General features: G+C 43.2%; 1 protein-coding gene across 1 annotated transcript; it reads left to right on the top strand.

The window, feature by feature from the left end:
• The first annotated feature begins 872 nt into the window (after nt 1-872).
• On the top strand, nt 873-2,180 carry LOC147703518 (uncharacterized protein F54H12.2-like). Its single transcript, XM_086929501.1, has one exon. The coding sequence runs from the start codon at nt 873-875 to the stop codon at nt 2,178-2,180; it is 1,308 nt and encodes a 435-aa protein (XP_086785627.1).
• Nucleotides 2,181-14,023: the final 11,843 nt, after the last annotated feature.

Below are 14,023 nucleotides of genomic sequence, written 5' to 3' on the forward strand. Positions count from 1 at the left end.
TTTACCACCAGTGGAAAGCTGAGCAGAGTTTTAGGAACGGTCCAACATATAAAAAGCAAACAGGAGCTAGATCTGACATGTCCAGATATTGATGGGGGTTTTTACACACTCTATGTTTATACAGATATAATAGAACCCCAGAGGGTTGGAGATAGTTACGCTCCCCTACTGAGATGGGTTCAGGTGAGGGGTGAAAACAACACAATAGCTAATATTCAATATATTAAACCTGACTATGTCACAATTTCTAAAAATCATTTTGACACTATAACAATTATGATCTTTGATGATCAGTCCCAGCCGGTGTCCTTTAAATACGGGAAAGTTATTGTTAAGCTTCATTTCAGACCCCGCAGCGGTGGTGACTATTAAGAGCTCAGCATGGGGCCCATGAAAGCCTACGGCAACCCTTCTATGTATAGAGAGTATTACAAACACCAGGCGGGGTATGGAGGGCCCCCATACTTTCAAGGAGCTCCTGTTATGTATGGGGCTGGTCTAGGAGGTTTTTTCCGGAGTTTGTTCCGAAGGGCCATGCCTTTTTTGAGAAAAGGTTATGAAATTGCAAAACCGCATGTAAAGTCAGCTGCCCAGAATATAGCCCAGGATGTGGTGGGGTCTGTGAAGTCTGCTGTAGTTGAACGTATGAACAGACAACCTCAAGAAGGGTCAGGCCTGCTGTACAAGCCCCGCCTCAGTATTAAAAGGAAGAGGAGGACATCCAAGCGCCGTGGACCCCCGGTACCCTATAAAAAAAGGAAACGCTCTTCAAAAAGAGCTCACAAAAGAAGATCCCCAAGGCGGAAGAGAGCTACGAAGAAGAGAGCAGCCTCTAGCCTTAACATTTTCTAAAAGGAGTGACACGCTAAAAGATGGCTTTTGTACACTGTGCTTCGGGCGAATGCGCCAAGTCAGAGTTAGATCTGTTCTCTCTAAAACCAACACAGACCAGTATCGAAAACAGTTTTTTCATGGAGGTATCACCTTTAGCGGCCCTGACGCCACTGGCGCCTATAGAGTTTTACGTATCAGGATCCACTGATATGTATCTGGATCTCAACAATACTCTGCTACATGTGGTGTGTAAAATTGTGAAAGCAGATGGATCAGATATTGCTGCAACCGCTAAAGTGGCTACCATTGCTTACCCCATAGCGACCATGTTTAATCAGGTGGATATTACCTTGGGTGACAGACTCATCACGCAAAATGACAATATGTACGCCTACAGGGCTTACATGGAGAGTATCCTGAACTACAGCAGCGATGCCTTGGACACACAACTTTCAGCCGGTCTTTTCTACAAAGATACTTACGATAAATTTGAAAACACTGCCCTGGATGGCCCCAACACAGGCTTTGTAAAAAGAGCAGGGTTTGCTGCAGAGAGTAAAGAGTTTGACCTCCTGGGACGAATACATTCAGACCTCTTCTTCCAAGATAAACTAATCGTTAATGGCATAGACCTCAAGATCAAACTCAATCGTAACAAAGATGCCTTCTGCCTCATTACTGGGGATGCCGAACACTATAAACTGCTCATACAATCTGCAAGTCTGTATGTAAAGAGAGTGAATGTATCACCAACAGTCAGATTGGCTCACGCGGAGGCTCTACAACTATCTAATGCTAAATATGCCATTGAAAGAGTCTCTATGAAAGTCTACAGCATACCTGCGGGGACCAGATTAACACAGCAGCAAAATTTGTTTCTGGGGCAGCTGCCAAAACTTGTCATTATTGGGTTTGTTGACAATACAGCCTTTAGTGGGGCATATAACTCCAACCCTTTTAATTTCAAGCACTATGGCGTCAACTATGCGGCCCTAGTTCACGAGGGAGCTGTCATACCTGCAAAGCCATACACGCCTAATTTTGGAACTGGAAATTTTATTAGAGAATATCTTGGATTAGTGTCGATAACTGGGAAACACCTGCGTGATTCAGGGGTTGTCGTATCACGTGAAGGATATGGAGCAGGCTACACGCTATTTGCCTTTGATCTGACCCCGGACATGGAAGATGGGGACCATTACAGCCTGGTTAAAAATGGAAATCTAAAAGCTGAATTCCGCTTTAGTGCAGCCCTCACTACAAATGTGAACATGGTCGTTTTTGCTGTATTTGATAGTGTCATACAGGTTAATCACGCCCGGCAGATTCTGTTTGACTATCTCTGAAAATAATACAAAATGGACACTGTTCAGATAAGAGCCTTCTTAAGCCGACACAGGGCCGCTAAGAAATACTTTTTGAATGTTTATCCCAGCGATGGATTGCCTAAGGAGATAAGTTATGAAAGGCCACGATCTCTGGTCTTTAACACAGATCCTCATCATAAACCAGGAACTCACTGGGCTGCTATGTTTTTGGACAATGACAGAGTAACTGTGTTTGATAGTCTTGCAGAGTTTCCGGAGCACAGCATCTATACAAAACCTATATTCAAGTATTTAAAAAAAGTGGCTTCTAGAGTAGAATATAACAAGTTGCCTGTACAGGATTCATTATCTATAACGTGTGGGGAACATTGTATATATTTTATCTGTAAAATGTCAGAGGGTCTAACCTTTAGAAATTTTTTAAATTTATATTCAAGTGATAAAACCAGCAATGATAGGCTTGTTACCAGCTATATGAAAGAAGGCTTGAAACCTATTCCCGGCATTGTTACAAATGAATACGCTATTTGCCAAAAGTGTAAAGTTTTATAATGCATGTTTGTGTAATGCTCATGTTCAAAAATAAAAAATAATTAAATTAATAAACGTTTGTATTTAAGAAACTACTCAGCCTCAGTGTTTTTACTCCGCAATAAGAAAAAAAACAAAGACAGTAGAGTGTTGAAAAGTTATAAATGTTTATTACAAGCGTTATGAAATATTCAGGAATCACACATGTAAAAGTTGGTACAGTACATCCTCTTTATACAAAATATACAATCATGCAGTAACAGGACATAAGCAAATACTAATATGGGACCCATCGCTTTGTTTTAAATAGAGACTTTTTAGCCTCCAGAGACATATCCCCAGGGTTATTTGCAGGGATTAGCTGAGGTAAGATTGAAGATGTGGGTGAATTTGAAGGGGTGTGAAAGGCCGATGATAGCGGCGGGGATGCCGCACCGGAACTCATAGGCTGTTTCAAAAGTTCAAGTTGGCGGCGATGCCCGGGGTTACCCACAAGCGATGATGGAATGTTGAGCTCCGCAGCAGCTCTTAGAAACTGTTCCCATCCTCTCGGGGCTGTCTGTCGTGTGAGGGCTTTGGGATGCGTGAAACTTTTGATCAGATCATACATATGTGACCCAACAACAGACTGCCCCTTGTAGACGAACTCACCGCGATCATTCCAGGATGTTAGGTCTTTGGAATCAGACATTTTACTTAACAGCATCTGCGTAGCCCCTCTGTACCTTTGACTCACGTTCTGTAGCAAGCTCTCAATCATAGAGTCAGGGGAGCCCTGTGGCTGAGCTATTGGTGCTGGCGATGGCTGGGTTGGGGCGGATACCTGGGGTTGCTCATCATCATCAGCAGTATATAAAGTCAGTTTGTTTTTTTCAGTCTGCAGCTGTTTGTAATATTGCAAGAAATTCTGGAGAGCTCGGGAGTAGAGCCCAGCTTTAGCTTCAGGCTTTAAGTCGGTGCGGGCCAAAATATCTTTAATTTCAGCATCCAGCCGGAGCGTTTCAGATCTCCTTATGTCCCATGTATCATTTGTAGAGGGTGTCAACTGCTCCAGCTGCTGTTGTGGCACTAGATACATTTTCTGAGTGTAATCCATCAGGTTCGGGTCAGTAGGCTTGTAATTAGAGGTATAGCTATACCCAACAGAGCCCCTATAAAGCCCCCTGACTGCTTTACTAGTTTCTTCTTTGAAGTAAGGGAGACCCTTTTATTACTAAGCTTCTTGATGAGCTGCCGCCTCTTCTTCAGCACCTTGTACTGGCTAGTTGAAATAGGTACATTACCTTTTAGGGTGTTTAGAGCAATTTCTGAAATGGCACCAACTAAGTCGTCCGAAGCAGCACATAGTATGGCTTTTCTCTGAGGGGGGCTGGCTGTAACAAGCATTTTTAGGAGGGCCATATTACGGCGTAGTCGGGCAGACATTTTTTTTTAACACCTTATGGTGGAGCGCTTTATGGATAAATGGTATCTAGGCATTTTAGTGCATCTTTTTATAACCTTTGGGTCTAGGTTTAGGGATGTAGGCTACCGGTAGCTCAGGCGGGAAGATATCAGCCCTCAGTCTGTAGTCTTCTAGAGTCCTGGGTTTTAAGTCCACCAATAAGTAGCCGTGGGGTTTAGTGGTTGCATCGTTAAAGGCTTCCATAAAAAACTGAGTGTTCCCTGGATACATTTGTTTAGCTATGACTGTTATTTGTTGTTTATCCCTGGGATTTTTAAATAAAACTAGGTAGGAAGCATTGAGGGCTATAGACCTGCTGCTCTTACCCTTGTAAAACAAGTTTTGAACGATGTAAAATATACTCAGATTACGGTGGTGGGAATATTGAGTAAAAGCTCGCTCTATTTCAGGATGGTCCCCGCCTTCTCGCATAAGATCGTCTACAATTACCATATTCACACGATCTTTGGGTAACAAGTCATCATCGTTAAGACTAGTAGGTATCCCTTCTATAAATTTAATGTAAGGAAACTGGCGGGTGAGTTCCCTATAAAAATCTTGCCAGCAGGAATAAAGCCAGACAATATTATCAGGCATATGGGATAAAACAACCCGAGCATTTTCTAATAGTTTTTTTATGAAATAGCTTTTGCCGCAATTTGATGGGCCTGCTATAACACACGAAAAGGGGTGTTGCAACCTGGTATCTATGCTGGTAGAAGTTCTCAGCAGTAATGTATCTTTAGTAACCGTAAGGGACAGTTTTGTAGTCTGACTTTAAGACCCGCTTATCGAACACCACCCGCAATGTTTTATGCAAAAGTTGGGTTGTGATTTCCCATCTCTTTTTGTTCCGCACTATAGAAGGCTGACTTACAACAATGGCTTTGTCACCGGTGTGATTGGTCTTTTGGGCATACTCATGCACTAGATTCTTTAGACTGTCGAAATTTATTTTTATGGTATTCTGAACATTTAAGGTTATACCTTTAACTTTCATACAGACTTTATTGTTAGAACTGATGTAACTGTAAGACTTGGGCCCAGCTGAGGCGAACTGCACTATGAATTCATCCTTATCTAGTTCACTAGTTAAATCCCCTAGATAGTCTCCCAGAGGTGGGTCTTCGTCCCCAGCTTTGCTCACAAAAATAACAGAGTCTGTGTCATGATACAAGCACCTCTCCTGTAGTTTATCTAGCAACTTGTAAAGCTCCAAACGAGCGTGCGCTGTTGTAAAACAGGCTATAAAGATGTTTATATTGTTACTGGCTGTGGGATACTCTTTAGCATGTTTCCAACCCAACATGGCTGTATCATCGTTAATAAACTCACAGGTGGATATGTCATAACAAGGGGCAAAAAGGTAATTAAACAACTCGTCAGGATCGGTGATGATGGTTGTGTTTGGAAGGTTGGTACGTTGTGCAAATTTACCCCATAAAGAATTGAGGCATAACTTTGCCAGCTGACGCTTGGCGGGGTTGACTTGAATAAAATCGGGTCTCAGGTTTATGCCTTCATGAGCATAGTATTCAGAGATGTACTGTTGCCTGGAGGCCTCATCAGTGCACCATTCTGGATACCCAGAGGCCTCCTGCTTGTCTCTGAGAAATAAATTAATATACTCAGAAAAAAGCTGCGTTGTAGTCCTTTCAAAGTGCCAAATTTCAAATATTTTACCTAGCCTGTATCCTTTCTTTAGGGCCTCTTGAACCTCTATGCTACACCAGGTACCTGTCAACATCCGCTGTGCTTCAGTGTGGGGACATGAGTCGGTCTCTTTACTTTCAGCGCATGTTCGGCACAGGGGGAACATGAGCTTACTATCCACTCTGTAGGGTAACACTGGAAAGTAAAGGCCTCTGGGTGGATATATTTCACACTTAACAAGGCCAAAGTATGTGTCCAAAGATTTAAAGTCGCGGTATATAATAGTGGGGTGTCCTTCGGGGTATAACTTCACTTTGTTGACAAATGGATACAAGCTTGTGAAATCATAGTAGTGTATTTTCTCCCCAGGACCCGCAGCTCTGTACAATTGTATCGCATTTGTACGACCCCCAAATAAGGCCTGTCGGGGATCCAGAGGTTCAGGTAACTGCTCCCTCTTGAGAAAAAGATCTAACTCGGCGTCTGATGCCAACATGTCAATCCACTCGTGTTCCCAAATGGTTCTCATAATGAAGCCCTGATTTTCAATATATTGAGCTTTCATCAGAGTCCGCCTATAAAGGTGCTCAAACTTTGTGCCCATTAGCTTATTAAACTCATGGGGCTTGTAACATCTGGGGCATCCATGATAAAAGCAGCCATTGTATTCAAAGGCTGTTGGTCTCCCATTGACTACTGCGTACCCATCCAAGTAGTAGGAGCCCAGGCGATGTTCACCGCCCTGTAAGGCGTGCTGAATGTAGATGTTTTCTTTGTTAGAGATGTACATAAGCCATTGTATTGATGGGGTGGAGTAACGCTTTTGTTTACCATTATAGAGATCGGGTGGTATTAAGGCTATGCTTTGAGGCTGTAAAAACATGTGCTTATAGATAGACATGCACATAGAAGCTAGCGTGATACTTTGAAAGGGGTCAATGTACTCAATAGATTCGCTCTCCCTAGGCGTGTTGGGGTTGGTCACCACCACCTTTTTAGTCATGTCAACAACTGCATCTCTGAAAAGGTTACAAGCCTGGCGTAGGATCATAACATCCGCCTTACAGTAGGCTTTTAACTCGCTCTGAAAATTAAAGGTTTTGCCACTGCTTTCACTATACCATTGTAAAAAGTTAATTTTCTCATCAGGCATCATGTACTCAACTCCGTAGCTGTGTGTAGGAGGCATAGGACCCTCGTAATTTTGATTAGCCCATGTGTTAAAAAAATGGGGGAAATAACCTTTACATCCAGGAAAGCCAAAAGCTTTTGGCAACTTACTTAATTTCATGGGTAGAAAATTCAAGGTGTCTATAAAACGTATTTGTAAGGTTACAACAGTTACACACATTAACTTAGAACCCTGGGTGATGAGCTTTACAGGCATGTTTTCACTAATCAACTTCTGTAAAATAAAAAAGGAGTCATACCCCTTTGAGTTGTGAGCCATCATGGTATACCCCTTATATCTGGGCTTGGTGAATGTGACTAGGAAATCACTCACACAGGATCGCCCTTCAAACTCCCAGTTCTCATCAGAGGTTAGATGATGAGCGTAGATATAATTGGGTTCGTGGACGGATGTTTCTTGGGTGCACTCTATATCAAAAATGATGTAATCTTCAGTTTTAGGTGGCTGCCGTGCCTTACGCATGTAGCACAGATGGTCTGCACCAGCCTGAAAAGACTCTTTACAGCGGGGACATTGCATCCCAGGGCAGTTGTGGTCTTCTGCGACGTAATGCCCACATCGAGCACAATCTTTTTTAAGTTTGCATCTGACAAACGTGTTATGCGTGGTCAGACATTTTTGTGAGCGGCAGAATAGGTTACAGATGTTGCATCGCACCCGCTGCTCCGCAATAACTCTGCATCCGTCTGACTGACACATTTTACAATGCATTTCACAGGCATGAGTTATCTGATTGGAGTAAATGTGATCACAGTGGGCACACACATACCTAGCTCCTAAAAATCCTTTTAAATTCAGGATACCATAAAAATGGTTGTCATGGTGAAGAACATAAATGGTCTTGTTTTTCAGAGGCTGGCCAGATGTGAAGTATCGCCAGGTGCCGCCGCTGTTGTACAGAATTTTTACTGTTACTTTAAAATAGTTCTCAAAAAGACCTAGACATCCAAAACCAACAGGCTGATTTGTAGGTACTTTGAGAGCTGTGTGGGCTGCATTAGCTCTAGACAAGATAACAGCATCGCTAGTCTCACGGCTAGCCAAAAGTCCTGCTATGCTGGCAGCTAGACATGTATTAGCTTCAGGGTTGTTAAAATCAATCAGCCATCTTTGTTTCTTACCTATGATTTTGCTGAACAGAATAGTCTTTAATGGTCTAGAAGTACCACCTCCTGCACGAAAACGGACAACTAGAGCTATGACTCTAAAGGATCCATGAGCTATTAGCTCACTTTTGCTTTGCAAAAGCTTAGTGAGGTTCTCTAAAAAAAGTACAGCATCAAAGACATCACGGGCTGCTCTAGTTGTGAATAAAGGACTATTGAGATCTTGTCCTTGAAACCTCAGCTGCAAAAAATCATTAGGTCCTGTCTCCTGTAGCATACGCTCTAGGAGTGTTTGCATAGCTTGATGAATAGCTAGAAGGGCTTGTGTGAATGAGGCTATACGGTCAAGATTGACAAACCTAAACTCCTCATAGTGTTCTGTAGCATTAAATTTCCTGGCCTGACGACTGTACCTTCTGACGCTCTCTAAATACACAGGCTCTAAGTCTTCAGGCTGAGGGCTATTGCTCCATGGCAATATTACAGGAAGGGACTCTTGGGTGGTCTGTCTGGATGCCTGAGCTGCTAGTTTTTTAAGTCTTCTTCTGACATGTATTCGCGCTTTCTTTAGGCTCTTTGTTAAGCGGCGTTGAACGATGGCCCTATTAATCCATTTCTGTTTGTTCTTAACCCTTGTGTCTTGGGGTATCCTCCCACATCCTGATTGATTATGGAAAATTGTAAATTGTGGATCGATAGGATCTTTTTTACACGTCCTTATTGGTACCTGTGAGGGCTCTAAACAGCCGTTGTTCTTTTCCGACTGTTTTGACTTCTTCACTGCGCGTAAGATTAGTTGTGTGTTATTAAGTATCTTGCAGATCGCTTTTTTATATTTTGATACACATTCAGCTTTCGGATTAAAGACCTCATTAGAAATGCTTTGGGCTATCTCAGAGGCTAGTCATAATGGTATGAGCGCTAGGTGCTTAGCAGCTGTTGATTCACAGGCTGTCACAACACAGCTTGCGCATATATTCACAGCATGATTCATCTCCTCCAACACTTCGCTTATAGGCCGGCTCTTGTTTTTTGCTTTCCCATGTTTTGCGATTATAGAGCTTACCTTAGCTTTTACCTGCCTGACAGCCTTTTGCATTTCATTGGTATTGGTTAGTAAAATAGTTTTATAAACTATTGCTGAATTGTCGCTGTAGGCCAGTGTATCTACTAATGCTGGGTTTACATCACTACAGGTCCTTCTTTGACTCGTTCCCTCATCACTATTAGCAGATTTATTATTGATACTAGCGCTGGTATCTGTTAAAATTGGGTCCTGATGCAAACACCCCGGGGTATTAACACCTGTTAAGTGACTTGTGGTGCTTTGTGGTTTATCAAGATTATTGCTGCTGGGCTCTAAAGAAGCAGTATCCCAATGCGAGCAGCCTGGAGCGGATTGCTTAGGGCTATTATTGCCGCGGGCCTCTAAAGAAGCCGTATCCCAATGCGAACAGCCTGGAGAGGAGTCCTTAGGGCTAAATGCTGATTTATAATACATCTTTTTAACTCCCTCCAAAGCTATACTATGGTCTGGACTGGGCGAGGACAATATTATTACGCTAGAGGGGGGACTAGTGGGCTCAAATGTCGCAATGGGGGCTGTCGGCGACCATGGCTCAAAGAAATTTGAAATTTCATCATGATAATATTGGGTTTTAGTGGTCTGCGGTGAGGCGGGGCTGGGTGGTGGGACTCTATATTCCTCATAACTCCCTTTTGAGAGCAGTTCGGACGCCTCTGTGGGTGCTAATTCAGAACTCTCTGTTAATCTAGACATATCCTGAAGAATCTTTATAAGACAGGCTTGCAAAGCCTGTTCTGGGTCATTACTTTCAGCAGCCTCCACGTTGATAACAGTGTCATTATTTGCTGTAGGGGCCCTATTACTCTCAAGATCAGTCTGTAGATTATCAGAGACTCTGTTTGTTTCGGCATTTTTGCCCTGTCTAGACCTCACTCCTTTAACTCTCTGTTTATGCCCGGTCACAGGTTGTATGGAGCTTTCTGCGGTAGGAATGTCCATGTGTCCCTGCCCATCCGCTAGAACACTAGGAATCTGTGAGAAAGAGGCAGTCCTAGACAACTGTGTAGATGATTTTCTTTTAGCTAAACCTCTGGGGTCATTTTGAATAACCGGCGTAGATGGTAGATCCAGCTTTAAATTTTTTGCACATGAAGGCTTTACTTTAGATCTTTTAACATCTTCAACAGTCTCTCCAACAGGTTTAGCAGAAATTTGATGCCAGCTACGTTTGGATAAATGTATACCTTGGTATATGTTGTCCCTCTGGGCCTCAGCGGGCTCAACAGCTGTTTCCTTGGCTTTATTTTGTCCCACATTTGTGATGTCCTTTAGCTGTATTGATAAATGACCACCATTGCCTGGATCTCTTCTTTCCGCAAAAGGGTTCACTGCTTCTACAGGGGTAAACAATAATATATATCAAAAACTATAATATTATAAATGTAACAATAATTACAGTGGAGTTTCTTACATACATCTGTGGTGGACTATTCTACTTTACACTATATCAGAGTATAACATGCTTTTAAAAAGAAGTCACTACTGCTAAAGCTCACCTGCTTGCCGCTTTTGTGGGGGCCGATTCTTCATAGGCGACACCTTTTTAAGCATAGGTGTTGGTTGCCGATCTTTTTTTTCCCCCGTAGCTGATCCGCCTTTAATGACAGGTGCTGTTTGCCGTACCCTCTTCTCAGGAGGTGGCCCTTTTTTAACAACTGTTGCTGACCTTTTCAAGGCTCTTCCTTTCACAGGAATTTCCGGGGTACACTGATTCACAGCATAGGCCGCAGCCCCTAAAAAGAAAAAATATATATGTAAATATATATATATATATATATATATATAACACACACACACACACACACACACATACACACACACACACACACACACACACACACACACACACACACACACACACACACACACACACACACACACACACACACACACACACACACACACACACACACACACATATCCTGTACCCATGTACTTACCGACAACAGGCGCATTATAAGCTTGTTGCTTCTCCCGCTCCTCAGCATCCAGTTGTTGCTGAATTATGTCAAAGGATAATAGCATATCCATGTCCACGTCTGAAAAAGAAAAACATATAGAAAAGACATTTACAAAAATGCAAAAAGAGTGTATTACTACTATTTCTAGAAAAGCCTGACTCTATACACCCACCTTGGGCAAAAGCAGCATTTTCCTCATCAGTCAGGGTGAGCTCTTGAAAATCCTGCGCAAGGGGGAAAAAAAATATATATATATATATATATATATGTATACATAAATAAATAAATAAATAATACAATATTTAAATACTAATAAAGGTATATGTTAAAATATATCCTGATATACCTTTTAAAACTATTGGGCTTGCTGCAGCATTCACACCAGCAACAAAATGTTATTAAGTGCTTGGGGAGCGCTTCGCTCTTTGAGCTGACCTCATGCGTTTAATAACATATGTTGCTGGGGCTTATAGGCTCAGGGTATTTTTGGCTGTGGCTTATAGGGGCGTGTATTTTTGGTTGCTCACAATTTTTAGTACCTCAGGTATTTTGTTTGCTCGAAATTGTCACTTTCCTCTTGTAAGTAACGTTTGCTTTTGTAATCTGCTCTTTTGTAATGTTTCTCATTATGTTTCTTTTCTGTTCCTAATGTGCAGCGCTCTGACGCCTTCGGGTAAAGTCCGCGCTATATAAAATGCATAATAATAAAAAAAATAAAAAAAGGGTGCCCTCGGCGCATACAGCGCCGCCATGATAGGGGCGGAAGCAGCATTTGAAGCACTTCCGCCCCCATCATGACGTTGGGGCCAGCGGGCGGGGCTCAGAGCGATTTGAAGACGCTCTGAGCCTCGCGCTCATTTTCACCGCTGTGGCCCCGTATGGACAGCCGCCATGCACAGCGATCTCCCTGCCGTTGGGATTCTGGGGCTCAAACGGCAGCAACACCCCTATGGCGGTACGAGCGGCGGCGGAGGCCTTAAGGGGACAGCCTCCGCCGCCCCTGATCCGGCAAAATTTATTTTTAAAAGAAAAGGACCACGTCTGGCCTGCAGCGTGGCTGACCATGTGGCGGCGGTTCGCTGGGGCTCAGAGCGCTTTGCAGCCGCTCTGAGCCTCGCGCTCATTTTCACCGCTGTGGCCCCGTATGGACAGCCGCCATGCACAGCGATCTCCCTGCCGTTGGGATTCTGGGGCGCAAACGGCAGCAACACCACTATGGCGGTACGAGCGGCGGCGGAGGCCTTAAGGGGACAGCCTCCGCCGCCCCTGATCCGGCAAAATTTACTTTTAAAAAGAAAAGGACCCCTTCTGGTCAGCACCATGGCTGGCCATGTGGCGGTGGTTCGCTGGGGCTCAGAGTGCTTTGCAGACGCTCTGAGCCTCGCGCTCATTTCCAGCTGTCCCCATAGCCTGGCAGATGCCTCGGGGCAGGGCTGAGGCCACATGGTAGACTCGGATGGTCCCAGCCCCTCTGACATGCAGCCGTTCCGGAGGGGTCAGGAGCAGCCTAAAGGCTTATATTTTTTAATAACACACCCCTACTCCACGCCATCCATAGGCCTGCCTCAAATTACATCTACTAACACAGCCTTAAAGGATCCCTTTTACCAGGCCATACATCAAGTACAAGAGTACACATCCTGAAGACAATCTACATTTAAGGTAAGTGTAACAGTCACTGCTTTTAAAATGTTTTCCCTCCTTAAACTGCTAAGCCTCTCTGACATAGTAATATGTTGCCATTTGTGTATAGTTTTTCACATTTTATTCCTGGTTTAGAGTTAAGTAATGCATAAGATAGTTTATACACTGTTATAAATATACATTACTACTTACATTAAGTATAGAGCTGGTGTTCTCAGCTGAACTTCTGCCAGGGTGTGCCATGTTCTCCCCGGGAATCTTCTGTCGCTGCTTGTTCACTCGCCAAATGCTGGTAGGTGGTCCAAAAGACTTGTCAGGGTGCCAGTGTGCGTCTTAAGTTGGGTCCTCATTTTATACCTGCTAGGATCTGATAAAAGCCCAGGCGGGTCGTCCTCCGTACTGGCGGGAACATGTAGCAGAAAGTTTGCATGTATGAGTAGCCTTTGAAAAGCTGTACCCTAGTATCTGTTGCACTCTGATGATAGGTCCTATTTTAAGTGTCTAAAAATGATTGAGAGATAGTTTAGGTAATACCCTTCAATTTTTTCTCTGCCCCCTTCAAATGTAATAGTAAGCGTTTTTTAAAATGTCATGTTTTCACTAACCGGGCTTCTATGAGGCCCATGTGAATATTTCGCGCCACACATTCACTGTTGAACTGTGCTTATCAGCCCAGACCAGATGCCTCCTGACGCAGAAGTCTCTCCGTGTCTTTAAGCGCGAAAAAAACAACTTACATTTTCCATCGTTTTGCCGCCTTTCTGCTTGGGGATCAGCCTGTGTTACTGTTATAAAAAAATATACCTAACCATATTGTTGAAGATTGTACCTGTTGTACAAGAACACCATATTTATCAGGCTGGCCACACACTCATAGGTGGGCCATCCCTTACATACTGACCCATATTAATATACTCCAACACATTACGCACCCTTAGAAAGAAAACACAATACACAAAATTGTTATCCCTATGTATTTTATTTTGCCTTATCATTCTACGTCCGTGATTTTAAAAAGGTTTCTTTTAGTAATTGGCACTCACATTGTGTATTTCAACTTTTGGCTGTGCCTTATGTTGCACGGGACTGAGTGTTACAGAACACTGCCTGGCCATGTTGTCAAGCCCCTGCTGTTGCTTACAAGCTGACCATATATGTAAAAGAAATGACAAATGCATAACACTTGTTTTTATTTTCATAAACGTTGTCATTTTCGACCTGAGACTTTTTTTAAATTAGGCGG

Source organism: Lissotriton vulgaris, chromosome 7 (genome assembly GCF_964263255.1).
Source record: "Lissotriton vulgaris chromosome 7, aLisVul1.2, whole genome shotgun sequence".
NCBI classification, from domain to species: Eukaryota; Metazoa; Chordata; class Amphibia; order Caudata; family Salamandridae; genus Lissotriton; species Lissotriton vulgaris.